The sequence below is a fragment of the Exophiala xenobiotica genome (assembly GCF_000835505.1).
Source record: "Exophiala xenobiotica strain CBS 118157 unplaced genomic scaffold supercont1.4, whole genome shotgun sequence".
Classification (NCBI taxonomy): Eukaryota; Fungi; Ascomycota; class Eurotiomycetes; order Chaetothyriales; family Herpotrichiellaceae; genus Exophiala; species Exophiala xenobiotica.
In genome coordinates, this window is record NW_013562491.1 from 1,494,587 (window position 1) to 1,519,049 (window position 24,463).

At 47.6% G+C, this 24,463-nt stretch overlaps 9 protein-coding genes across 10 annotated transcripts; 4 read left to right on the forward strand and 5 right to left on the reverse strand.

Annotated features, from left to right (window-relative positions):
- The first annotated feature begins 6,423 nt into the window (after nucleotides 1-6,423).
- Nucleotides 6,424-8,479, forward strand: PV05_06739 (uncharacterized protein). Its single transcript, XM_013459508.1, has 3 exons — nucleotides 6,424-6,718; nucleotides 6,842-7,674; nucleotides 7,853-8,479. The coding sequence occupies exons 2-3, from the start codon at nucleotides 6,872-6,874 to the stop codon at nucleotides 8,022-8,024; spliced, it is 975 nt and encodes a 324-aa protein (XP_013314962.1). The 5' UTR covers nucleotides 6,424-6,718; nucleotides 6,842-6,871; the 3' UTR covers nucleotides 8,025-8,479.
- Nucleotides 8,480-8,490: 11 nt separating this feature from the next.
- On the reverse strand, nucleotides 8,491-10,508 carry PV05_06740 (uncharacterized protein). Its single transcript, XM_013459509.1, has 3 exons — nucleotides 10,156-10,508; nucleotides 10,005-10,084; nucleotides 8,491-9,948 (listed from the first exon to the last, which is right to left on the reverse strand). The coding sequence occupies exons 1-3, from the start codon at nucleotides 10,244-10,246 to the stop codon at nucleotides 9,187-9,189; spliced, it is 933 nt and encodes a 310-aa protein (XP_013314963.1). The 5' UTR covers nucleotides 10,247-10,508; the 3' UTR covers nucleotides 8,491-9,186.
- Nucleotides 10,509-10,608: 100 nt separating this feature from the next.
- PV05_06741 lies at nucleotides 10,609-13,524 on the reverse strand. 2 transcript variants are annotated; one of them, XM_013459511.1, is made up of 3 exons: nucleotides 12,799-13,524; nucleotides 10,983-12,707; nucleotides 10,609-10,929 (listed from the first exon to the last, which is right to left on the reverse strand). In XM_013459511.1, the coding sequence occupies exons 1-3, from the start codon at nucleotides 12,961-12,963 to the stop codon at nucleotides 10,873-10,875; spliced, it is 1,947 nt and encodes a 648-aa protein (XP_013314965.1). In that variant the 5' UTR covers nucleotides 12,964-13,524; the 3' UTR covers nucleotides 10,609-10,872. The 2 variants fall into 2 exon arrangements, with proteins under 2 accessions (XP_013314965.1, XP_013314964.1); XM_013459510.1 differs by having other exon boundaries at nucleotides 10,609-12,707.
- Nucleotides 13,525-13,939: 415 nt separating this feature from the next.
- Nucleotides 13,940-14,699, forward strand: PV05_06742 (uncharacterized protein). Its single transcript, XM_013459512.1, has 2 exons — nucleotides 13,940-14,179; nucleotides 14,232-14,699. Exons 1-2 carry the CDS (start codon nucleotides 13,993-13,995, stop codon nucleotides 14,615-14,617), a joined length of 573 nt encoding a protein of 190 aa, XP_013314966.1. The 5' UTR covers nucleotides 13,940-13,992; the 3' UTR covers nucleotides 14,618-14,699.
- A 467-nt stretch (nucleotides 14,700-15,166) lies between these two features.
- On the reverse strand, nucleotides 15,167-16,549 carry PV05_06743 (uncharacterized protein). Its single transcript, XM_013459513.1, has 4 exons — nucleotides 16,418-16,549; nucleotides 16,221-16,366; nucleotides 16,131-16,168; nucleotides 15,167-16,074 (listed from the first exon to the last, which is right to left on the reverse strand). Exons 1-4 carry the CDS (start codon nucleotides 16,446-16,448, stop codon nucleotides 15,957-15,959), a joined length of 333 nt encoding a protein of 110 aa, XP_013314967.1. The 5' UTR covers nucleotides 16,449-16,549; the 3' UTR covers nucleotides 15,167-15,956.
- A 240-nt stretch (nucleotides 16,550-16,789) lies between these two features.
- PV05_06744 (uncharacterized protein) lies at nucleotides 16,790-17,157 on the reverse strand (the record flags this gene model as incomplete). Its single annotated transcript, XM_013459514.1, has 2 exons — nucleotides 16,790-17,089; nucleotides 17,155-17,157. The coding sequence occupies 2 exons, from the start codon at nucleotides 17,155-17,157 to the stop codon at nucleotides 16,790-16,792; spliced, it is 303 nt and encodes a 100-aa protein (XP_013314968.1).
- Nucleotides 17,158-17,263: 106 nt separating this feature from the next.
- Nucleotides 17,264-17,642, reverse strand: PV05_06745 (dynein light chain, cytoplasmic; the record flags this gene model as incomplete). Its single annotated transcript, XM_013459515.1, has 5 exons — nucleotides 17,264-17,305; nucleotides 17,358-17,392; nucleotides 17,449-17,482; nucleotides 17,533-17,555; nucleotides 17,603-17,642. The coding sequence occupies 5 exons, from the start codon at nucleotides 17,640-17,642 to the stop codon at nucleotides 17,264-17,266; spliced, it is 174 nt and encodes a 57-aa protein (XP_013314969.1).
- A 262-nt stretch (nucleotides 17,643-17,904) lies between these two features.
- On the forward strand, nucleotides 17,905-21,194 carry PV05_06746 (uncharacterized protein). Its single transcript, XM_013459516.1, has 2 exons — nucleotides 17,905-18,796; nucleotides 18,987-21,194. The coding sequence occupies exons 1-2, from the start codon at nucleotides 17,954-17,956 to the stop codon at nucleotides 20,445-20,447; spliced, it is 2,304 nt and encodes a 767-aa protein (XP_013314970.1). The 5' UTR covers nucleotides 17,905-17,953; the 3' UTR covers nucleotides 20,448-21,194.
- Nucleotides 21,195-21,208: 14 nt separating this feature from the next.
- On the forward strand, nucleotides 21,209-24,362 carry PV05_06747 (uncharacterized protein; the record flags this gene model as incomplete). The annotated part of the gene is made up of 2 exons (XM_013459517.1): nucleotides 21,209-21,866; nucleotides 21,929-24,362. 2 exons carry the CDS (start codon nucleotides 21,209-21,211, stop codon nucleotides 24,235-24,237), a joined length of 2,967 nt encoding a protein of 988 aa, XP_013314971.1. The 3' UTR covers nucleotides 24,238-24,362.
- Nucleotides 24,363-24,463: the final 101 nt, after the last annotated feature.

Consider the following 24,463-nt stretch of genomic DNA (forward strand, 5'->3'; position numbering starts at 1 on the left):
AGGTTTGCTTATCGAGGAGCAATACAATGCAGCGGCTTCAGCAGAGTCACAACGCAGACCAAAGGATGTACCGATACACTTGAGCGAGCTCTGCACTGTCAAGAAGAGGACGACTGGGTAGGGGGCTATTCGAAATTCCGGCCTCGACTCTAAATGCGAGCTCTTGTTCCTGTACAAGTCATTCTAGCGACAGCTTATATGCTAAATTCTGTGGCTGTCCTCCTGCACCCGAATGCTGGGAGTTGCTGCGCGCCATCTATCAGCTTGTGGTAGTTGACACGGTCCTTGACATAGCACTCAACCTGCATTCCACCGATATCAGGGTGATCCAGCCGCCCGTGCCCGCCCTGGACAAAATCAGGGCACAGCAAATCGAGCCGGCAGAAGACGGACGTACTTGATGCAAGTCCTATTAAGCATGACTTCAAGCTCGCAATACAGGGAGGAGCCACAAGTTCCACAGAAGAAGTGTCTTTTGAGCTTTCCGCTGCCCCCGACAAGGTCGAATGTCTTTGGTTGGCCTGGGCCGACGTCAGCCTGTACGTTCTGAAGACAAGTCAGCCAGGCTTACCTGCTTGACATCGTCGAAAGGTATCTGAACTGGAGAATGGGCCGCCGTCCAAGCCAATGCAGAAAGTGAATGAACAGTTATAAAAGGCATCAATGTACGAGAAGGAACAGTGGCTGTGAGATAGATGGCGGAAAGGGATCGCTAGAAGCCATACAGCGCGCTCAAGTCAGCTCGTATCATACTACCTACGCTTTTGATGTTCGTACAAGATCCAAGATCAGGCATTACCAGTCAAGAGTTGTTTACTACAAAGGGGTGCCTTCCAGACTCATCATGCATTGATTGAAGATCCCTCGCCTTCCTCGGAGCTGCAAACAGCCGTCGAGCTACTCGTACCGTCCTTTGCCTTGACATCTGCGTCATGACCAATCTGTTGGCGACAGGGCAGTTGCCCAGTCACGTGAGTGTTGCCTGGATGGCTGCCTAGCCTCACTCTTGGCGCTACCCACCAATCGGCTGCCTAGTTGGATTTCTGTCATTGTTTCATAGATTTCTCTCTCTCTAGCCATGATATGACAATTAATCAGTTCTCTACGCATTAGAGTCCTATAGGTTATAAGTTCCTTGCGCGACTAATTGCAGTGTTGCTAACATTAATTTATCGCTTTTACAGAGGTTTCGAGGCCGACGAGGCGTCCAGAGAAGGCGCGGCGCTCAAGAAACGCTTGAATTGGGCCGTGACCCCGGTTAGAGGCTAAATCCTAAAACCTCGCTTGTACAGAGACGGTAGCGGGTACAACCTTATCCTACCCTATCAATTACGCAAGATCTACTTAACGGCGTATCCTCCTTACCTTCTCGACTAATTCCTTTACTAGCGATTAGTTAAGAAAAGGTGGAAACGCAATACTACGAGCTATCATTAGTTCTACGGTAAGTTAGAGTAGTTAGTCTCAGTGGATATTCTTCGCTTATTAGTCTAGGGTTCGAGTAGTAATTCTCCACTATTAGATAGGTATTTAGCCTAGTAGTATTAACAATAATATATTATAACTAACGTAGTTATAGAGAGATTATCGAAGAAAGATAAAGCGCGGACTATCCTAAAGGGTAAGAGTAACTATACTACCTAGATATCGGCGGCTAAGATAGAACTACGTACTAAAGAATGCTTAAGTAGTATTCTTAACGACGAGCTATTAAATCCCAACGAGCTAAACATTAAGAAGAGAAAGGCTTATATTACGTAATAGCTTATCGACAAAGGAGAATAGCTTAATAGGGATAATACTTTCTCTTCTTAAAAGATAAATAGCGCGAGAGTTAAATAGAGAAAAGTAGCTTTTACAGTATAAAAGAAATATTAGAAAGCTAGCGAGAAGGCCCTAGATATTATCTATAATCTCTATAACACCTATATATAGACTATTATTAATAAAAAAGAGAATACTAGAGATTATTGGAAATATCTCGAGTAAATGTATAAGTAATAGGGATTCGCATTAATCTATAAGTAGATAGAACTAATTAATATCATTATCTATTAAAGTTGTAATAGCCTTAAGGAATATATTAATAAGATAAAGTAGATCTAGTCTAACCTTATTATACTTGGATATTCCTTAGACGACGATATTTAGTCGGCAATCTTTATTAATAGGATTAAGAATTCCTTTAAGATTTTAATCTTATAGCTTCTATCTATAGATAAGGGTACGAGATTATTCGATAAGGTTATTTAGTTGATATTCTCTAAAGAACTTCGAAAGAAGATAAATATAGAGACGAGAGTTACCTTTAAGGCTTAAAATAAGCGTAACAACGATAACTTATCTTCTAATAAAAAGAATAAGAATAAGGACTCGTCTAGCGATAAGTATAACGACGACGATAAAGATATAAAGCTTAAGAGAGAATAATATCGAGAAGGGTATACTACTTATAAAACCTTTAACTATAAATAGGCTAATTATCGCTTAAATCTATAAAATATAGTATAGAGTAGTAAGATAAAGGGTAGTTTATAGAAGGCTTCGAAGAGTAAGAATCGCAATAAAGATATAGATGAAACTACTAACGTAACGATATAAATAAGTTTCGACGACGTAGTTAAAGCTATTAGAAAATCTCTATAATATTAACCTTAAGATAACGAGATTAAAACTATAAAGACGACTTATAGATATAATTATATTATAATTGTAAAAGCCGATCCTCGTAACTAAGAGAGTCTTAAGGATAGAGAGTAAGTCTATATACTAGATAGCGGGGCTTCTTATTATATAATATACCGACGAGATAACTATATTAATTATAGAGTTATAACAATAGCTATTAATGTTATAAATAGCGAGAGAGTTTATACGGAGGGCTATAGAGATATTATCCTTAATTGCTTAAAAGACGACGACGTCGTAAGTATTCGATTCAATAAGGTCTAGTATATACCGGATCTTAACTACAATCTCCTTAGCATTATATCCCTAAAAGAATAAGATATAGGGGTAATATTCGAAGGTATCGGTGGTATACTTAATAGCCTATATAAGAATAACGATAAGGTATTATCGATTTTATAGATTAGTAGGGTCTACTTATTGAAGATAACTAGTGTATAATCGCGACTTTATTAGAAACTGCGCGATATAACTACGGCTCTAGCGATAAGGGGTAAGGATATAGCGTATATTTAGTATCGTTGAATAGGCTATCTAGGAATAGACAATATTGAGAAGTTACGCGACGTCGCTAACGGCGTAAATTTTAAAGGTTCTATAAATTGTAAATATAACTATTGTCTCCTTATAAATTAGACGCGATCTCTATATAATAGAGTAACGTTTAGTGGAGTAACCGTTAGAGAAGGCCTAATCTATATTAACTTATTTAGTCTATAGGATATTATTAGTCTATAGGGTAATCGTTATACTATAGTTATCGTCGATAATTTTATATATTAGGTATAAGTTTACTTTCTAAAGATAAAAGATAAGGCTATTTATTATATAAAAGAGTACTAATAGCGATAGTCTAACGCTAGTTATTCAATTAAGATAGTCCGTAACAATAAAAGAGGAAAGTACCTAGGTATTGCTTTATAGGGATACCTAAAGGATTAGGGTATCTCTAGCGAGCTAATAGTTAGCTATAGCCTTAAGTCTAATAATGTTGCGGAGCGTATAAATCGGACTCTTATAAGTAAGGTACGCGCTATAATAAAAGACGCCTATCTACCGAAGTTCTTATGAAAGAAGTTAACGGCGATAGTAATATACCTTTAAAATCGTAGCTCGTTAAGACTATTAGAAGAGAAGACTCTATTTAAGAAGATTAATGGCGTTAAATCTAACTTATCTTACTTATAGATTATTAGATTAAAGGTATTTATTTATATACTAAAGGAAAAATATAAAGATAAGTTTATCGATAAAGAAAAGTCTTGTATCTTAGTTAGATATAGATAAGAATAGTATATCTATTATATTTACGATTTTATAAAGCGATAGATCTTAGAGACGCGGGATATTGTAATAGATAAGATAAATAGTAAGAGTTATTCTAAGGAATCTATCGTAGAGATTAAGGATTTCGATAAGGATAAAGATATTACGAATACTTCTAAAGTACTATACTCATTATTTTATAGGGAAGAAAACCTTGAAATTAATGTAATAGAGGTAGAATAAACTTCGCTATCTTCGAAGCTAGAACTGCGTCGTAGAGAGCGTTAGCGACGTCCTACTCGAAAAGTAGTTGAGAATGTAACTATAAGCGCGGTTCTCAATACTAGCGTAGTTATAGGTCCGAGAAATCTCTCTTATAAAGATACTATTAATGGTTCTAATGGAGAGGAATAGCGTCGGGTAATTACGATATAAATTAAGGAATACGTCGCTATTAATACTTAGTAAGAAGTTTAATACTATCCTAGTATAAATATATTGTTAGGGCATTAGGTTCTAGTTAAAAAGCTAGATCGTAAGAAAGCGAGATAGGTTATCCATGGCAACAAATAAATTAAAGGATAGGACTATAACAACGTCTATACCGCGGCGGCTAGATCTAGTTTTATCTAATTGTTGTTAGCTATTATAGCGATTAAAGATCTCGAGATAGGATAAATAGATGTAATCGACGCTTTTCTTAATGCCGAATTAGTAGAGGAGATCTATATAAGACTCCTATATAGCTATAGTAAGAAGAGCATTATCTATCAAGTTCTTAAAGCTATATTTAGTCTTTATCAATCTTCGCGAGAGTAGTGGTAGGATATTTCGAAGAAACTTAAGGAACTAGGTTTTAAGCAATACTAGGGAGATTATTCCGTTTATATTAATACGGAGGGTATAATTATTCTTCTCTACGTGGATAATCTAGCGTTATTTACTTAATTAAAGATAGCGATAGCGTAGGCTAAACAATAGCTATTGAGCGTTTATAAGATACGAGATATTGGCGACCTAAAGATATTTATAGGCATTTAAGTGTTACGGCTACTAGAATAACACGTTTTTATCTATTAAGAAGACTATACGAACAATATTCTCGAAAAATATAGATTCCTGAACGATAAGGCTATTAAGGTATCGTTTAACGATAAAGTGATATTGAAACTACGCGATCCTAAAGATCCTTACTCTAAAGCGATGGTTAGACAATTCTAGGAATAGATAGGATCATTTAGATAGTTAACGCTAGAAATACGTCCTAATATAGCCTATACCGTCTCGAAATTAGTACAATACAATGCTAATCTATCGTTGGTTGCGGTGGAATGTGTAAAACACCTATTCCGCTATCTAAGAGGAACCGCCGACTAGGGCATTCTCTACTAAAAAGGTAACGGGATAGTGTAAGTTAAGGGCTATTCTAATAGCAATTAGGGAGATCCCAACTTAATAGATAAACGATCGACGTTAGGCTATACTTTTAAGCTAGCTAGCGGTATAATCTTATAGACGTCGCGAAAGTAGAGAACAACTATAACATCGACGGCTAAAGCTGAGTATATTGTAAAGTACGTAGCGATAAAAGAAGCTATCTATTTACGATAATTTATACTCGAATTAAGTAGATCCTAGAAGGGCTATCCGACGCTTATCTATAGGGATAGTATTAGTGCTATTGCGATAGCGTAGGGTTTAATATAGCTAAAGACTCGTTATATCGAGTTTTAGTACCACTATATAAGAGAGAAGGTCGCTAACGGAACAGTCGCTTTTAAGTATATCCGAATAGACGACATAGTGGCTGATGGCATAACGAAACCACTGGTATAGCCTAAGTTCGAGAGATTTCGACGATAACTGGGAATACGACGACTACAAGATATCCTAAGAGGATAAAGGAATAGCGCTCCCACGGACCAAGAATTATAGGCTTTTACGCGTATACCGCCGCCATCCTTATAAAGGAAGAGGGCGTAGGTAAGAGGGCGTAGTCTATATAGAAGCGCAACTAGGGCTGAAAAGACTAAATCCGACGAGTTTTTCAAAACTATATACTAATTTTCTTGACCAATCAGAGCGCTTGAAATTGGTATTAGAGAGAGTGTTTTTGCGAGCGCCAGACGGCGTTGCAATGTTTAATGTTTTTAAGGGAAATTGGCAAAAAGTGTGCAAAGGTGCAAAAAGTTACTGGGCTGACAGGCCAAATTAATATAGGAAACGGCAGAATTTGTTTACAGCGTTGAACCAACAGGGATTGGATGTTTGCGCGCCAGAGCGATGGGGGGGTGTTGGCGACAGGGCAGTTGCCCAGTCACGTGAGTGTTGCCTGGATGGCTGCCTAGCCTCACTCTTGGCGCTACCCACCAATCGGCTGCCTAGTTGGATTTCTGTCATTGTTTCATAGATTTCTCTCTCTCTAGCCATGACATGACAATCAATCAGTTCTCTACGCATTAGAGTCCTACACAATCTAAGTCAGCTACCAAGCTTCCTGCCTAGGTTAGGTATCGTTGAATTCCCCAGGCTCTTACGAATTAATGCCCAGTCGCCTCTCGGATCCAATCCAGTCTCTACCGGATCAGGAAGGTGAATAAGAAATCTGCACTTGGAAAGGCTAAGGCAAAACGCCTCACCGATGCCTTTCGCTCCCAAAACACTGTGCTGCGTCTTGACGGCGTGAGAATGACCGGACCGCATATGATGGCACCTTCCTTGAACGAGCAAGATTGGCGCGACTCGGATTACAGTCTGTGAGACGGTAGGTCAATATCTCTCCTTGTCTCTCATATACCGGTGTCACCATCCTTTTTATCTTCTGCCTTTCGTAGTCTAACCACAGCTACTCGTCCGACGGAACACCTCGGCGCCAACAAATTTCCAGAACCAAGCACAAACTCGAAACGGAAGAAGAATGACAAAGACCAAAATCACTACCGGCACCGTCGCCTTTAAACACCCGTCACTGCCCAAGCCCTGTGAGACATGGTACAAGGTCTACGGCGACCTGACGTCGTCGGGCAGCGGACGCCCTCTCGTGACTCTGCACGGCGGGCCTGGAATGGCGCACAACTATCTGCTGAATCTCTCTCGGCTGACGACCAACCCGGACACTGCGATCCCGGTCGTGCTCTACGACCAGATCGGATCGGGCCTGAGCACGCATATCCCCGAAAAGAGACTAGACACCTCATTTTGGGTGCCCGAGCTGTTCATGGCCGAACTGGACAACCTCCTCCGCCACCTGGGCATCGAATCGGATTTCGACCTGCTCGGGCAATCTTGGGGCGGCATGCTTGGGGCAATGTTCGCCGTTCGCGGGCACCCAGGGCTCAAGAGGCTGATCATATCGAACAGCCCCGCCAGTATGCCGCTGTGGGTTGAGAGCTGCAATGTCTGGCGGCAGCAGTTGCCTAGGGAGATTGACGACACCATCACACGACACGAGAAAAATGGCACGTACGATGATCCCGAGTATCTGAAGGCCGTCGAGTTCTTTTACAGGAGGCATCTGTGCAGGATTTGGCCGTTCCCAAAGGACATTCAGGACACGTTCGCGTGGGTCGAGAAGGATGATACGGTATACCGCACGATGAACGGACCAAGCGAGTTCACCGTTGTGGGCAGTTTGAAGACGTGGAGCATTGTGGATGAGTTACATAAGATCCACGTGCCGACATTGGTGTTGAATGCGGATTATGATGAAGCGAGGGATAGGTACGTCTTCCTGCCTTTCGTTTCCTTTCGTTTCCTCGTCCTCGTCCTTGTCGTGCTTTGATCCATGCTCGCTGGTCTTTTCGCCAGCTGGACGATTTTGCGGTGAATGCGTCGGTGAGGAGTGAGGGAAAGAGTGGATGCAATGAAGATGTCAAGCTAACATTTGTGCCTGCCCAAGCTGTGTATACCCTTATTTCAGCGGCATCCCAAAGGTCAAATGGTACACCTTCCCCAACGCGAGCCATTGTACCAGCGTCGAGATCCCGGACAAATACTGTGCTGTTGTGGCGGAGTTCTTGCTCAATTCCGTCGGCAATGGGAAGGGGAAAGGGAAGGGTACGAGATTGTGACAACGCAGTGAGCGGTCACGCGGCGTGATGTCCGTTCGACGTTGCAAGACCACAGGTATGGAATCTGACGGAGGGGTGGGCTCTTTACAAATGCAGCAGGGACACAGCCCAGCCTTTTCAAGCCAAGAAAGAAAGGGCCGCAGAAGTGAATTGGGGTACTTTGGCTCATAAGAGAAAGGAGGTCGAAGTACTAGTAGTGCTTACGGGACGAGCTCGAATATAATTGCCCTTGAAGGCTGGGGGGCAGGCAGCAAGCTTGGTGGCATGCATGCCCTTTGGATGGCGTGGAGGGATGTGAGAAACGATACAGGGGTGTCGATGAGGATTCGATCCGTGAGGGTGCATGGTGTACGAGCTACAGTGAGAACAAGGACAGCGCCTGATGTTGTGAGAGACATTGACTCCCATCCTAATTAATAAGACACGAGTCCTCGAGTGCCCGGAAAAATGCCAAATGTACGGAGTCTGTGTTGAAGAAGTGAAGATTTTATTCCGCATATCTCTGAGCAGAGCATGTCCCCCCGTACTACATTCCTGCGTGGCACAAAGTCTCAAGCCCATGGATATCCTTCTTTACAAATGCGCTGTCCCGATCTGACCCAGAATCAATACCAAAGATATTAGCCCTGTAGCTAGTAACAACAAAACAGAGACCATCCCATGGTCTCGATAGCTTCTATCGCTATCTACGATGGCAGGTATGTTTGAGAGAACGCCTCGTTACGCCTTCGCATCTAGGGGGGGAAAGAACCTTGGAACATAACACATGAACCCCACCAATGGCACAGGTGATGGGCCTCTCTAAAAGCCACTCCGAGCTTCGAGTGCTTTCGCCGCTCTCGCGAATCGCCGGTTGATAGTAGTAGCCAACAAACGACAGCAGCTGCGAAGCGTCGACCAAACATAGAAACTCGAGTGGCTGTGACCCCTTTTCCATCCGACATGTTTGGGGAGGGGGGTTTGTATTGAAGAAATGCGGGATTGCCATGGGTCTAATCGGGACAAAAGACTTGGTCTCAGAGACAATCGCAGAGGTGAGGGAGGTTTTACCGGATTTACTATCGTAGTATGTCGACATGGGAGGTATGTATCCGTGGAGCTAGCTCTTTTCTCGAAGATTCGAAATCGAAGTGGTTTGTCAGTTGAAGAATCCAATCTCCATCTAGACGACTTTTCCAAAGGCCGGGATCAACGTTTGTGCCAGCCAGAAGCTGAAGACTAGCTTGGGTCCGGTCATGAGCATCTTGGGGACTAGACCCTTGAAGAAACTCGTGATGCCTTCGTTCCTCATCATGCTGCCGACGATTCGGAACCCGGATTCGGGGTTGTCGAAGTTTCGGTTCTGGATACGAGTCTTGATCACATCCAGAGGCGCCGAGACAATAAGACTTGCTGATGCGCCGGCCACGGAGGCGACAAAGTTCTGGCCCCAGGTGGCTTTGTTGTAGTCCTCCAGCTTGAACAGCTTCTCTTTCGCCCACGCCGAGCCGCCAAACAATGCGAACGAACCGGGAGCGTTTCGTGCAGCTGTCCAACCTGCGCCGCGGTACAGGCCCATTCCTTCGTCGGCGACGATGCGGAAGAATCCTCGCGATCGGAATGCTTCGGGGTTGGTTTGTCTCTTGATCTTGAGGACGTCGAGGGGCAGCAGCACGATTTCACCGATACCGATCAAGGAGCCCGCCGTCGCATTGAGAATGGCCTTTCCCGTGCCTTTGCCGAACGCCTTGTCGAAGTCGGTGGCATAATGCTGTGTGAGGTAGTCTCGGACAAAGGGCTGCCCGCCGTACTTGTATATTCTCTGTAAAACTTTGTACCCTGCCGCATACCCTAGGCCAGGGAATAGAGAGGTGAATTTGGACAATGCCGGAGCAGAGGCGTAGTCTTTGAAGATGACGGTGTTGAAGGCCGAGACGGACGTTACCTGCGAGATGTCAGTCGAGTGTAATCAGATCCGGGCAAGGTTGGCTGCATTCTCACTCTACTGGAATTGCTCATCAGTCGTTTGGCGATTGTGTCGACAGGGTGGAAGACCATCAGCTCGGCGATACCGGCGGAGCCTGTAGGGGTAGAGATATTAGTCCTTGCTGCTGCGCGAAGACGATCACTGGTTCATGGAAGTATCGCTAACCTGATCCTAGTAGTCTTGCGGTGCCTGACTCCCTTTTATATTCTTTTCCCGCTGAGCCGAGCGCGGCTGGTGCCACCGCAGGAGGAGACATGATGGGTATTTATCGCGCAGCTGCTTGTGCGCTTGTGCGAATGAAGGTTGAGACGATGTCGAGGAAAATCAGTGGAGAGAAGAGGAGAAGCTGCGACGAGGGTATCGGAGGTGTTCTATCAGTCCCGTCTGGTTCGAGTTGTATCGTCAATTTATGTACAAGTGGTCTAGCGAGAATAGTACAATATGACCAGCTGCTGGGAAGAACGAGAAAATAAAAAGTCGCCGGTCGATAAGAGGTCGCGCGGAAAAGAAGCAATTCAAAAAGTTGAGGGAAATGGAAAAAAGTTGTGGTGGAGCTTCTCGCGTGCTTCGTGCTTGGTCCGACTTGGACTTTGGGACTTCTCTAAGGTACGCTCGAAGGGCTTATGTCCGAGACTTATACAACTGCTGTGTACTGTGGTGACTGTGATATACCTGATGGTATTGGTAGTGGTTACTTGTAGTAATTTTTGACGCATGTCATCTTTCTACCAGCACACAATGCTCGCTCGGAACCAACCCATCATAACCCAATGATCTAGTAAGACCCCTTCGCTCGCAATGCAACTGCCTAGTATCTCGTTATATGTCTGTAGATGCCGCTCTCGTGAAACACCATTCAACGCTTCTTGACTGCTTCAAACTTCACACTGGCTGCACCCTTTCCAGTTTGATTCTGGACTTGGTCTCATTTGATACATCCTGCTTTCCGGTCAACTTCAACTCTGTCATGACGCAGACAGAAATCATCATACCTCGGCCTTTCGCTTTCCCAATACCGAGTCGGGAGTCGCCACCCTCCTGCTTCCGCCGACAGGAGTCGAGACACCCTCCTTCTCTCGACCTTTTGTTACTTCGGCATAACAGCTGGCGTGGTAATAGCGGCCACCGACATGGACGGCATCCTTCCAGATAAAATCCTGTACCTCCTCGCTCCACTCACTCTTGAACGGTTCCTGATCGATCGGACATGGCAACGATCGCAGCACAGGATCCGCCGGTACCCGGACAAAGTCTTGAGTCTTCTTCTTCTCAGCCGCTGCAGCACCATTGGCATTTGCATCTGTTGGTCCTGCGTCGTCCTCGTACTCTTTACTCGCGATCCATTCTCGTTCATCGACATACCAACTCCGATTTTGACCACGTTTCTCGGCTTCGAGCATTCTTGCTTTGGTCTTGAAATGCCAATCAAGATGTCGCGCCTTTTTCTCCTTCCCTATATCGTCTAAAGTGAATCTCTTGCCGCATGTGCTACACTGATTCGGCCGAGCGTTGAGAAAGGCGGAAATCAAGTGCGGGCGTGATATCTTGATCGACGCAGAGGTCAAGGTGACTTCGGACATTTTATCCATTCCAAAAGCGAGCGTGGGCAAAGGTGGTGTCGGCGCGGCGGACAGAAGCCCTGAAGCACGTAGTTGCGCAAGAAACGGATTTTCCGAGGCTGGTGGAGGGGCTTGTGGACCGCCTTGAGGAGCGCTGATACTAGGTTGGGGCGCATAGTAATTCGGCGGTGTTGCGGCTTGTTGCGGCTGACCGACAGTGGCCCGTAGTAGTTCAGCCAAGTTGGTACTGTTGAACAGAGCGTTTGGAGCCGATGGCGGGACAGGGGGTTGTGGCGGCATATATGTGCTCGATAGAGGGTTAGCCGGCAGTACTGGAAATGGTGGTTGGGCTGGGGCGGCTTGAGCAGCTGCTAATTTCTCGGCCATCTTCTGCATAATGGTGTTCCGGATATCGACCAAGTCGCTTTCAGACGCGTTCCCACTGTCGAGGATCTCTTTCAAGGTTTGTAGGCTGGCCAACTTTCTCTGTGCCGCTTGATCCATAGGGTGAGTGGCACATTCGATCTTCGCGTCAGTCGTCAGGTCGTCAATGTCGGCATGCAATTTCTGGAGGTCTACAGATCCGGCAGAGACAGGTCGAGGTTGCGGAGTGGGCGCCGGGAATTGCGAAGTCTGAGGGAGCTGAGGGTAGAACGGGTTCATCTGAGCTGGATATGGCTGAGCGTAAGAGGTAGGCGGAGTCTGTTGGTATGCTTGCTGGGGTGTTGCTGCTTGGGGTTGCGGACTTCTGATGTGCGAAGGGATAACTGGATTGAAAGGTGGTAGACTCTGAGGAGGTGTGGGCGTATGACGGTAAGGCTGGGCAGACGCTACTCTTGCTGGAGCGGCATGCACTGGAGTAGACTGATAGCGGCTAGCTGATGGCGTGGGACCCCGAAACTTGTTCAGGCTATCGACTATCGTCTGCGTGCTAGGGTGAGGAAAAACAGGTGTCGTGGATAGGGAGCCGGGAACGGGTTCTCGCCATGTTTTCAGCATCTCCTCCAGCTTCCGCCGAACATTGCCATCGACCTGGGAATAGGCAAGCATGAAAATCTGGTGAAGATTGCGGCCGAAATATACGGTATAAGGCGATCCCACATTTTTGGCAATCGAGTCCAGCACATACAGCGCTGGCAGTTTCCGTGCTGGAGGAGCCTATATAGGAGTTAGTACTGATTTAGAGCAGGCATTTGTATGCTTCCGCGGGAAGACAAGTAGAGCATGAGACGAGGGACGTGGGACGTACTCGATTAATGTGATTTTGTAGAACTCGCGAGATCGCTTCAGCGTGTTCAATATTCTCTTTTGCGATCAACGTGAGGTTGGAGATTTGATATCTGTCGTTGGTCACAAGATCTTCCAGAGAACCTTTGTAGTCTTCAGCAACCTCGTCAGAGGGCAACCCAGACATGATGATGGAGTAAAAGAGATCAGACCGCAGACGGAGATTGAGAAAAGTGGGAGTAGATCAGAACCCGACCGAGGCTCAAATCAGTCAAACGGGCTGGTAGCATGTAGACGAACTGAGGGTTCTCAGTGTCACGTCGGTGAGCCAGCGAAAGCTCTTCAAATTTGCTGTCGGACAGAAGTGCCTGGGAGACAACGAAAAGAGGAATGTCCTGGTATCTTTTGGCTATCTAAACCCTCGCGCAATGCAATGATTTTCTGGAGATTTTTCTGGAGATTCCACATAATCCCAATGCTGCTAGAAACCCTGTGTTTCGATCCACCAAGCTCTTTCGATTGTTCCAAGTCATGAATGGGAGTAACCAAAGCAGAACAATAGGGTGGCACCAGTCTGCCTGACTCAGTCGGACGGATCTGCCGCAGCGGGGATCATCAGGATTTTCAATAGTACTCGAACCGGTGATGAATAGAATAGTGGGTCGACTTATTCGGTGAATGTGTCTATTCAAATCATTGGGATGGTTTAAAAGGAAGGGTGAGGCAGATGAATTAAAGTTGATCGGTGAATGATGGTGAAGACTGAAGAGGGAGATCGCGAGCAACACGACGAGGGTAAGCGCAAGGATTGTGCCAAGAGGTTATACACGTGACCAGCTCTCGGCCACGGGCTGCTACATGTCTCCCTTCGTAAGGTACGTGATCAAATGCCCACATTAATGGGTGATTGAGGAAAGCGGTTAATACTAAGGTGCGGTTAAAGGGAGGTGCATAGAAATATTAAATTTATCTTTATAAATCGACACTGGAACGCTCGAGCAATGGGTGGTCTACTCGTACCTAGGTAGACATTAACTCCAGCTTCGAATTAATTCTGGCAATAGAAACATCAGTGATGACGTCATTTCTGCGGCTGCGCTCCAATTGTTTCGAGGATATCGCAGTCAAACGAAATCCCATGTTTCTTCGTTCATCGCCAATACCTTGAAGTGAGAGACTTGGGTCGTTGAGACACTGAGCCATTGGAGAAATATTGATGCAGTTGCAACAACACACCTCCCATCTCACGCGTAAATTCAGCCTGTGGAACGGCCTTCGTGCCAGAGTCATCCAGACACCGTTGTTTCGGGGCGCAGGGAAGACTCCTCTCCCTCCGCATCCATCGCCGTCTCCTCAGGTACAAGAGATCCAAAAGGAAGAAAAGATGTCCGGACCGCTGAACGGTACCTCCAAAAGGCTTCTGATCGCCATGTCTCCACTGACGTAGACGCGCAGTATTCAAGCAACCGCTTGCGTTCTTCTCCAACCGTCCTGTTACTGGTTTCCACCGAGACGGCTATTGTAGAACCGGAGCGGCAGACTTTGGCAACCATGCTGTTGCTGGTGTCGTCACAGATGAGTTCTTGAACTTCTCAGCGTCGCAGGGGAACGATCTCCGAGGCGCAGGGTTGACCGAAGGCTGCAAGTGGTGTCTGTGCACTTCACGGTGGTTGGAAGCGTTTCAAGCATACAAGGACGGAAGGATCGGTAAGAATGGCGTTCCGAGTGTACATCTGGAGGCAACGGAGGACAGTGCTTTGAGGAAAGTGGACTTGGACACATTCAGGGAATTTTCAGCGAGACCAGAGACGAATGGCGTCAATGGTGTGAACGGACACTAGAGGGACGGCGAAGCAAGATACTCAGCGGTATCGAATTGTTAGTAGCATCCCATACTTTTGAACATGGGAGTTCCTCTCACCTGGAAAAAAGGAAAAGGTGATGCGCCGCTCCCCAGAGTAATCGGAATCGAATTGAAAGCTTGCCCATTTCTGGAAATGGGTAGACTTCCGCTGCGATTGCACTAAAGTAAGTGCGCTCTCACCGGGGAGACACGCCATACAATCTTCGCAACGGCTCTTCCATAGGGAATCCTTCAGGGCTGCGACGCGAGTGACAAGTCACACACGGTCAGCCTGAAGCCCTGTAAATTTCTGATGCCAATTGCGGGCACGAAATCGTGCTGGACCCTCGCGGGCAGTCCTGAGGTCTCGGTCAAGGTGACTCAAAGACACAGGTGAAGATTTGAAGATTACTCCGAATTTCTCATCTGCAAGTGGAAACATCATCTCAACTGCTGGTAAGAGCAGGAGAAGTCGTTGTTTGTAGCAGAGAACGCAGCGGATGGGGAGCGGCGCATGACTTTTAGAAAGAAAGAGTATTGTGTGTGTACAGGAAATTTATATTCGACTCGTAAGATTCTGCCGGTTTCACCGCCTTTGAAAAGTATATCACGTGATCTGCAACTGTCCGCTCCTTTTGTGTCTGGAGAACTGCATTGCAGGTCCACAAAGAGCCCTCCGATGGTTATGGTTGGTCAAACACTGAGCGCGAGGAAGCTTGATAAGATTCGGGAAATGCAGTAAAGGTCCCCAGACCAGCCATTAACACATTATGTCATCCAAGCCTCGAACGCCAGCGATGCTACTCCTCTCATGGGGTTCAGAGCCCAATTGGCTTCCTATTGAGCTAGGACATTGAGTCGACATCCCCGCTGCTCGTGACCTTGTTAGGATTACATCCCAAAGCCACCCATGTCACCTGTGGTAGAAGGGAGCCGTGTTCTTAGAATGTTGGTAGACGCCTTCATCAACGCCACCACTGTCTCCGAAGACATGCATTTCCGAGAACGATTATCTTGCATCGCTTGTCCTCGGCATTAAACACTTGCGCTCGCTTAACATGTTGTGATCTGAGGTTCAGGAAACAGCCTCGTAGAGCAAGGCCGGGGTTCGAGACAGTAAAGAAGATCTCCAAACTGATATCCTGGTTGACGAAGTCGAAGTCCCTTCATTAAGAATAGACATGCAGCAGATTCATGTTGATGGCATAAGTCGTTGCCTTGGTTAATGTAGATACGAACAGTTCGACCGCTGCGCGATACCGAAGGAGTCGAAGTGGAATCGGTGTGATGGGAGACGTCGTGTATTCCAAGCCAATCAACTCTTTCGTCCCAGTATATCACTGATACCGCATCTGTTGTTGTCCCGGAGGTCCTCCCCAGCCCTGAGGAGGACCTTGTTGTTGAGGATGTGGCGTTGGTCCTTGGCCATGTTGCGACTGTACGTCTGGTCGATTCCTAGCCATTATGTCAGATCCTGAAGATAACATGTTGTTCTCGGACACTGTCCTTACCGTAGATCTTGACGAAACCGGCAGATGGAACAAACAAGCTACAAGAGCCATCAGCCAAGGTAAGCTTCAGAATGCGCCTGCGAAACATACGTCCTTGTGTTTGCCTCCCAGCGGTATGACAGGCACGAAGCAGAAGGTAAACCAGTCCCAAGATTGAATGGGATGCGCTGACCAGTTTCCGCAGTTGTGACACTGAGCAGTTATTCCTTCATAGCCTTTCAACTGGCTCGTGAAGTCTTTAAAGGGCAATTAGCTGTGTATTATTGGCAAAAGCGCCTTTCGCTCACCTTTACTGCCGACAACGAAGCAAAAAGCCATGATGGAGAAAGCGTGCGGTTCGAGAGGTTCGAGTGATAGTCGGATGGTAAATACTCGACAATAGGATTACAAGAAGGAAGCTGGCGGCGTCGACAGCGGAGGTGGAATGCTTTGCGCAACACTAAGAGAGAGGAGAAGGCGCAGTCTGAGGCGAAATGAAATGACAAGCCATGACGATGACGCGCCTCGTCACTTGGCTCTCTTGGCGAATCACGGGCGTCCATCGTCGGAGAAAATGGTGGCGCCCACTAACACGAGAGGCCCATGTCAACAAATGTCGCAGCCTCGTCAGTCATAAGGCTACAACGCTGATACCTGGTATCCATGACACCGAAGGTACCTTAAGGTACGTGGACCGTACTGTAAGGTAGCCATCGGCTTTGATATGTCCATTGAGAGCTTCGACGGCATAGCACCCAATTATACCCTCCTCTGTTCATAACATTTACTTCAAGACTCCGGCAGAATTCGATCGTCATTGGCAGCACTCTCCAATGAATAAAGTACGATATCAAGAGTAATGACCCCGATTCATTTGTTTTCCCTGAGACGCCCATATCGCTAATTTTGCTGCAATCATTGAGTCTTGAACAGTAGAATAGCAACATGGCCAAGATAAAAATAGATGAAGTGCTTCGTTTCTGTATCCGTTTGTTCAGCAACCCAATCCGACAGCCACTTCGGAGCTGAGGTGAGTAACGCGTACCATGTGTTACGAAGCTTCCAAAGTTCCTGCCCACTATGCAATGCCATGTAGCACCCTTTTTTGAATCGAACTGCATGGTACCATTAGCGGCCGCATCATATGAGTGCCTCTAACAAGGATCTACCTCTCGCTTGATATGTTGTGCGATGTCCTGTATCCGGTCAGCGTGCCGTTCCAGGTGACAAATCGGTTGCGAGTCGTACCTTCTCGACAGTGAATTTCTCCATCGCCTCTTGTGCTATTGGAAGCGTCAACGGACCTGTCCGGACACACCTCGGAATCATCAGCCCCTACCGACTTCGATGGCCTCTTGTTGCATGTCCTCGCTCTTCAGTATGTCAGCGTCGGCTGTTACAGCACTTATCTCGGCGGTCTCACCATATCGACGGACTTGATTTGTGCTGGAACCTGGTTAGTCGTGGCTTTGTACGGAGTTGGGTAAACTGACGCTCCAACTTGACCTTCTTTTCGGGCATAGGGTCCGCCATAATTGCTGCTGTACGACTGGAGAGGCTTTTGAGGCTTCTGAAGAATCAATCCGTGAAGGGGTTTACTTCAAGACTGCAAGAGTAATGACCAAGAGAAAGGTTGGAACACGGAGTTCTGTTTGTTGCGTAAGTGCCGCATGAGGGATTCCGCCGCAATTACAACCTAGACTCTGGTCTGACAGAATCCTTGGCAGCTCGCCGCGTAGTCTCCAACTTTTTTTCTGCGCTCGAAGAACTTGCAGTCTTAGAGACCAGTAATTACTCTTCATCCTCAATGTTCTAGCATAGCAGCTGAATCTCATAGATCCGCCATGACGGCGACAGAGACCGAGGAACCGCCCGTCACGAGGGTTTATGTCTCAGGACTGCCGCCTTCCATGACCAGTGAACAACTGCGTTTACATTTTCAAGGAGAGTATCCGGTCACAGACGCTCATGTTATAGCAGACCGCAGAATAGGTTTTGTCGGATTCTCTTCTCATGAGGATGCGAAGAATGCTGTACGATACTTCAATAAATCCTTCATTCGGATGTCAAAGATCTCTGTCACTTTAGCCAGACCTATTGAAGTCAAACGCGACGGTCGAGGACAAGCCGCCCCAGTATCACAACGCTCCTTGCGGCAGCGGCCAGAAAACGGAGAGAGCCAAGACGACACATCTAGGAAGAGAAAGCGTGAGACAGATGACAGTGGCCGTGAGAATGTCGATTTCCAACGGAGCAACGGTGTTCAGAAGCCTCGCACGCAGGGAGAGTCAAAGGAGGATGGCGATTCTCCACAGAGGGTAGAGAAGGACCAAAAGACAGGCGAAGCATCAGTCGAGGCCACGGAAGAAACAACGGCTGAAGTTGTAACCCAGTCTGACACGGATTGGCTTCGTGGCAAGACAAGCAGAGTCCTGGATCTAATTGAAGATGATAGTGCTGCAAGACAACGGCCCGCTAGGGAAGCAGTCAGAATAAGCCCCGTCGCTGATGTTTCTGCAAAGGCCCCAGAAGGGGAGGGTGCGACAGATGTTGAACGTCAGGAACTCTCAGAACAAACTGCACGAGTCTCGGTACCAAATGCTCGGTTGTTTGTCAGAAATCTGCCCTTTGACACAAGAGAAGAAGACTTGAGGGCTGCATTTTCTTCGTATGGACGAATATCTGAGGTATGTCATGCTATCGTTACGTTTCCTCCTCTCATTTTCATGATGAATTCCTGATAGGGACAACTTATGCAATGCATTTGATGTGAACCGGGAGAGATTATTTTAGTAGATGCTTCTCATTTCTGATATTGGATGATGCACCATTATCTTTCCTCAAGTCTTTTTTGTGCGTCTACTGATAACGAGACAGATTCATCTAGTGACGGATACCAGAAAGTCAATCGGAAAGGGTCTCGGTTACGTTCAATATGTCGAGCCGCAAGATGCTGAGACAGCACTTTTCGAGCTTGATGGCAAAGATTTTCGGGGTCGGCTGATGCATGTCCTACCTGCATCGGACAAGAAAACCCAGAACTTGAGTGAATTCGAGCTTTCCAAGCTGCCGCTTAAGAAGCAAAAAGCCATCAAGCGAAAAACCGAAGCGTCCAAGGCCACATTCAGCTGGAACTCACTTTACATGAATCCTGACGCCGTCCTTGCTTCGGTAGCTGGCCGCCTCGGAGTGTCAAAAGCAGACTTGCTCGATCCTGCTTCGGCTGATGCGGCTGTCAAGCAAGCGCATGCAGAAACCAGTGTGATCAAAGAGACCAAAGATTATCTGAGATCCCATGGCGTGAATATTGACGCCTTCAAAACACAGTCCCGCGACGACAGAACAATCCTGTTAAAGAACTTTTCTTTCGGCACCACTGCGGAAGAACTGTCTGAGATGCTGAGGCAGTATGGTACGGTTGAGCGATTGGTTTTTCCAACTACGGGAACAATGGCTGTTGCCCAATACTCGGAGCCCAACTCCGCAACACTGGCCTTGAAACAACTAGCATACCGAAATCTGAGAGGCTCTGTGCTCTACCTTGAAAAGGCACCTCGAGGACTATGGGAAGGTGGCAAGGATGTCGCAAACTCGGATAACCCCGTCTTTGTTGAGGACACAAACGGTGATGCGCCCGGCACCACGGCGACAGTGTTCGTCCGGAATCTGAATTTTGCCACCACGACGGCCCGATTAGTTGAAGCATTCGCACCCCTCCCTGGTTTCCTCTCTGCAAGAGTCAAGACAAGGACTGATACCAAACGACCGGGTGAAGTTCTGAGTATGGGCTTCGGGTTTGTCGAGTTCCGTTCGAAGGCTCAAGCTGAAGCTGCCGCTTCCACTATGAATGGTCGCCGTCTTGACGGACACGAACTTCTCGCACAGTTGTCACAAAAGTCCACAGACTTGGCCGAAGAGCGGCGCAAGGAAGATATTGCCAAGAAGGTCCATGCCAACAAGACGAAGATCATCGTCAAGAATTTGCCATTCGAAGCTACGAAGAAGGACGTACGCGCTCTTTTTGGAGCTTATGGTCAGCTTCGCACCATTCGTATGCCGAAAAAGTTCGATAGCACTGCCCGTGGGTTTGCATTTGCGGAATTTGTCACCGCCAAAGAAGCCGAGAACGCAATCGAGGCACTCTCCAACACTCATTTACTCGGCCGCAGGCTCGTTCTCGATTTTGCCGAAGGCGAGATCGTTGATCCTGAGGCTGAGATCAGAGCCATGGAGAAGAAGGTCCAGGGCCATCAGATTTCATTAACTCATCATAAAATGACAGGATCAGCCCGGAAGAAATTCAATGTCGATGCTCGAGACGATGTTGAACCTCTTTGAAGCATCGAAGGTGGTGAGGCCCACTTCGCCCCTTGCAGCACCAGCCTCTCCGGACATCTATGGACTAACACCCTCCTCAAACCCTTGGTATTGTCGATCAATATAGCAATGTCGCTCGTGATCAGGTTGTCTAGTATTATTTTCTTGTGCCGGCTGACTTGCCCGAGTCCAGGGCGGCAGTATTCGTACTGTCTCGTTTGAGAGTCGTTGTCGGAGCTACCTGGTTCGTTAACAGATTATCAGACTTGGAAAGGAAAGCTGCCCTGTGCACGAGCGATCTATCTGGTCCAAGTGCCGGACATGTCCAGTTCACGAATTCTCCTGGGGTGCTGCTCACTGGCCGAAGCCATTTGCATCGAGACTCGATCGGGCTTGAAGTCGACCTTACCACATCCCTTGCATTGCCCTTTTCGCGGCATTCTGCGTCTGTGCGGCAAGGATGGCACAGAGACCTTTACGCTGCGAAATTGCTTGTCTTGCTTGATCGTCATTTCTTGGACAGCAACGAAAACAGAGCTTCTGAATGTGTACTCCTGTCCAACCAAAGTCCGGAAGGGTTGTAGCTGGAGTAAATCGCGAGGTCTACGAAGAGATTGCATCGCTCGTGCAGTGCCTTGTCTAGAATGACCATTATAACACCATGATATACTGGTCACCTCCCAGCATTCCCTGTCTTTTTCTCATTCCTGAGTCTTTTTGTTTGCAGACTGTTGCATTTTTTCCTTCCAGAGCAAGAGCATAGCCCACGCATACTCGCCGCTATGGATATGCTGCATTCCGGGACTTATCCACAAGAGCAGGAATCGGTGCTGGGCTTGGACCCTTTGTCCATCTCGTCAGGCAACATCCAGTCGTCGATTGTCAAGCCAGGAGAAGGGATCGAGAACCAGCGGCCTCATTCATCAGCAGACTTGAAAGATGAGTTGACAACGAAGCCATCTCTGCACCAGCTTCCTCTCCCCACAGCATCATTATTTTCGAACGATGTCCCAATCCACCCATTTGAACAGAAGCCACAGATCCAAGACCAACTCCACCCTTTCAAGCGCCGTCGTCATGTCCCCGGTCATGTTCGGTCGTTCGAGTACCTTAAGAATGAAAAATACCAGAGCTATCGAAGACGTCCGAGGCAGGATTTCGGTCGCGATGACAAACCCATATGGCCCTTGCACATTGAGGATGCTTTTCAAGAGGGTAACTTCACGGTTTTCATCTTCCCCGTTATTATTCTGACCGCGATAGCAATCCAATGCATCAAACCAATGGGTCGCAAGAAATGGTCCCAGGGCGGAAGACTAAACGGCCGCAATATGCTCATTTCAGAATATATCTGGCACAGGACGGGCGAAAGACGCACCCGAAAACAAGTCTCAAGCCACATCCAAGTGCTTGATAGGTTTCTGAGGTATGAACCAGAATGTACGGACCCGACTCTCACACATCTCATACCTCCTTGCGCCGTCAGTACTGACCTCGTCCAGGGGTCCGCCTGAACAAGGTCCCTGGCGATCAGAAGAATGGCTCCCAATCTCAAGCAAAGGGACATAAATTCCATCATCATTCCCTAGAGCACATGGACACAAACCCCCACAAAATGATGGGAGGATTTAACCAGTTGCCGCGGCACCATCAAGGATTCGTCAAAGAGGAACCTTGGGATGACAATGACACGTTCTCCGACAGCAGCGTCCCCGTCTTTTTCCTGGCGAGCTACTTCGTGCAACAGATGCATTTCGAAGCGCGGGTCCTCCCGCCACCCAACGATTCGAATCAGAATCGTACGCTACACCAATATACTCAACTATCATCCCGCAGGACCAGACCAAAATCACTCCCTCTCGACACACTCGATAACTGGCGTGAATCGTTTCCAAGGCTGCACATGACAATAGAAGAACTCTGCACGTCGAACCCGTGCGAGATCATCCTGCTGAATTCTGCGTTTCACTTGATGGACGACTTCCCCCCCAGACACTCCAAACTCGGAATCACCCTAGACCTTGATTTCCAGTGCCACGACTGGCCGGAAATGCAACATGACCGAGAAGCCAAGCGCTGGACAGTTGCCACGCATATATACCAGAAGGGTGCGCTCCTGGTCCCGCCTAGTCACGAGGAATGCTATGGCTCGGCAGAAGGCCTGGTTAAGCCTTTCTTCCAATCGGCCTGGTGGGCGTCCACGCTCACGGCGCTGACGGACGAGAAGAAGATGGCCAAAGACTCCAAGGACTCTGCGGCGATAAAGCTGGCAAATGACCGCTCTCGCGAGTTCTTCGCCGGTCTGACGATCATGCAGGAAATCTTTGCATTGAGGTACACCATTGGCGAGAACTTGAATACAAAAAAGCAGAAGCCTCGAAGAGCGGCGATATTGCTGTGGAAGTTCACGCAGGCGGCGCCCTCTTCGGCGGCGAGTACGACGTGGCAGCCTCTCACGCTACCAGAACCTGTAGGTGAGCCGAATGGTAATAGTCCGAAGATGTCTGCGTCCGCTATGGAATTACCTGCCCTGCCGATGGATACCATGGTCGATTACGTTGAATCTATCGAGGACGACAGTGCCTCGCACCTTCACCAAGAATTTACTTTCGACATGCTCCCATTGGCAATGGACCAGGAGCTCTGCCAAGATGGTCATATGGCATTCCATTATCCGCACACGACACAAGTCGACCAAACGGAATCTTCCTTCCATATCCCGATGGCGCACGAATACATGGCGAACAATAACTTCAGTCCTGCACAGGGTATCTTCGGCTTCTCACATGCTGACCACCATCCAATGACGGCATCCCATGCCGTCGAATCTGGGAATATCTTTGAACTTCCTCAGCTATCCGGACAGGACGGAGGAGACCACAGCCTGAAGTATGCCAACCAAGGCTCACTGGACGCAGACTGTTGCAGTACCGGCCAGATTCTGCAAACGCATCAAGCACTGCAGGATCACCTAGGCCAAGATGAATCCCTGAACACAGCATCGTCCCAATCATCGTTTCTCAAGCCAGAGGCAGACAGCCAGTCTGACAAGCCAGAGCTCCAGCATTGGGATCATTTGAGTCAGGAGGATATCCACGTTCTGCAGTTTCTTGCCGATGATCAGCAGCGGAAGAGGAAGAGGAGCATGGATAAGCCCTGGCCACAGCTAGCAGAGGACGAGGAAGTTTTAAAGATCGCATTGCTCGCTGCTTCGGGGGATTCTGAACGTCGCCTGCAAGCACCTGGTGGACTCGGCTATCGCCATCAGGCGCAAGAGCGTCACGAAGCTGAACCTCACTGGATGTCCCCACTGGCCATTCGTCCACCTATCCAGACACATCACAGCTTTCATGTGCTGAGCCGTACGGTATCAGACTCCGAGGCCGGTCATACTGACACCTTCCAGCACACCCACGACATGGCAGATGAGGCGTCATGCGTGGACACTTACATTGCAGGACAAGATGAGCACCCGTTCTCTGCGAACTTTCTGGCAGGCAATCCGGAACTTGAGGGTAATTTTGGCGGTCGAGGGTTGCCACGCGCACACAGCGAGTCTGATTTATATGTTCACGTTGGCGGTTTTTTATTGCCAGGCACGGTACCTCCGCTCCCCACATACACTCTCGGCGCGGAAGAGTCAACGCCTAGTCTGCATGCGCTTGCTGGCGACGGGAACGATGGTGAGGTTTCGGTAGTAGCAATGTCTGCGGACCTGAATATTCCCGTACGATCCCAGCCCCAGCCTATCGAGGAGAACGGTCTGGGAGGTAGCTTCGTCGATGTGTTTGGAAACGAGGCACAAGAATAGACGTTCCGGGCTGATGTCGCCGGTGTGATAGTAGGGGTTGCAGTGAAGCCGGCGACTTTATGTGATGCGAGGATGGAACGTTCTGCTTTGATATCGAGGCAAATGGTACCAATAAGGCGTCTTGGGGGTTTCTTTGATACTTTTCTTAGTATTCAATCGCTTCATATTTCCCATAGTCGAAGTGCACTAGGTAGTAGGGGCAGGCTGTAGCTGAAGACAGCAATCA

What these genes read in the sequence shown, in the direction of transcription:
- PV05_06739 (XM_013459508.1), top strand. Translation starts at nt 6,872, where the DNA reads ATGACAAAGACCAAAATCACTACCGGCACCGTCGCCTTTAAACACCCG. An exon ending in TATGATGAAGCGAGGGATAG is followed by an intron (nt 7,675 to 7,852) that starts GTACGTCTTCCT and finishes TGCCTGCCCAAG; the next exon opens with CTGTGTATACCCTTATTTCA.
- PV05_06740 (XM_013459509.1), bottom strand. Translation starts at nt 10,246, where the DNA reads ATGTCTCCTCCTGCGGTGGCACCAGCCGCGCTCGGCTCAGCGGGAAAA. An exon ending in CGCAAGACTACTAGGATCAG is followed by an intron (nt 10,085 to 10,155) that starts GTTAGCGATACT and finishes CTACCCCTACAG; the next exon opens with GCTCCGCCGGTATCGCCGAG. An exon ending in TGATGAGCAATTCCAGTAGA is followed by an intron (nt 9,949 to 10,004) that starts GTGAGAATGCAG and finishes GACATCTCGCAG; the next exon opens with GTAACGTCCGTCTCGGCCTT.
- PV05_06741 (XM_013459511.1), bottom strand. Translation starts at nt 12,963, where the DNA reads ATGTCTGGGTTGCCCTCTGACGAGGTTGCTGAAGACTACAAAGGTTCT. An exon ending in TACAAAATCACATTAATCGA is followed by an intron (nt 12,708 to 12,798) that starts GTACGTCCCACG and finishes ACTCCTATATAG; the next exon opens with GCTCCTCCAGCACGGAAACT. An exon ending in TGGGAAAGCGAAAGGCCGAG is followed by an intron (nt 10,930 to 10,982) that starts GTATGATGATTT and finishes ACCGGAAAGCAG; the next exon opens with GATGTATCAAATGAGACCAA.
- PV05_06742 (XM_013459512.1), top strand. Translation starts at nt 13,993, where the DNA reads ATGCAGTTGCAACAACACACCTCCCATCTCACGCGTAAATTCAGCCTG. An exon ending in GATGTCCGGACCGCTGAACG is followed by an intron (nt 14,180 to 14,231) that starts GTACCTCCAAAA and finishes GTAGACGCGCAG; the next exon opens with TATTCAAGCAACCGCTTGCG.
- PV05_06743 (XM_013459513.1), bottom strand. Translation starts at nt 16,448, where the DNA reads ATGGCTTTTTGCTTCGTTGTCGGCAGTAAAG. An exon ending in TGGGAGGCAAACACAAGGAC is followed by an intron (nt 16,169 to 16,220) that starts GTATGTTTCGCA and finishes TGGCTCTTGTAG; the next exon opens with CTTGTTTGTTCCATCTGCCG. An exon ending in CGGTTTCGTCAAGATCTACG is followed by an intron (nt 16,075 to 16,130) that starts GTAAGGACAGTG and finishes CATAATGGCTAG; the next exon opens with GAATCGACCAGACGTACAGT.
- PV05_06746 (XM_013459516.1), top strand. Translation starts at nt 17,954, where the DNA reads ATGACGGCGACAGAGACCGAGGAACCGCCCGTCACGAGGGTTTATGTC. An exon ending in CGTATGGACGAATATCTGAG is followed by an intron (nt 18,797 to 18,986) that starts GTATGTCATGCT and finishes ATAACGAGACAG; the next exon opens with ATTCATCTAGTGACGGATAC.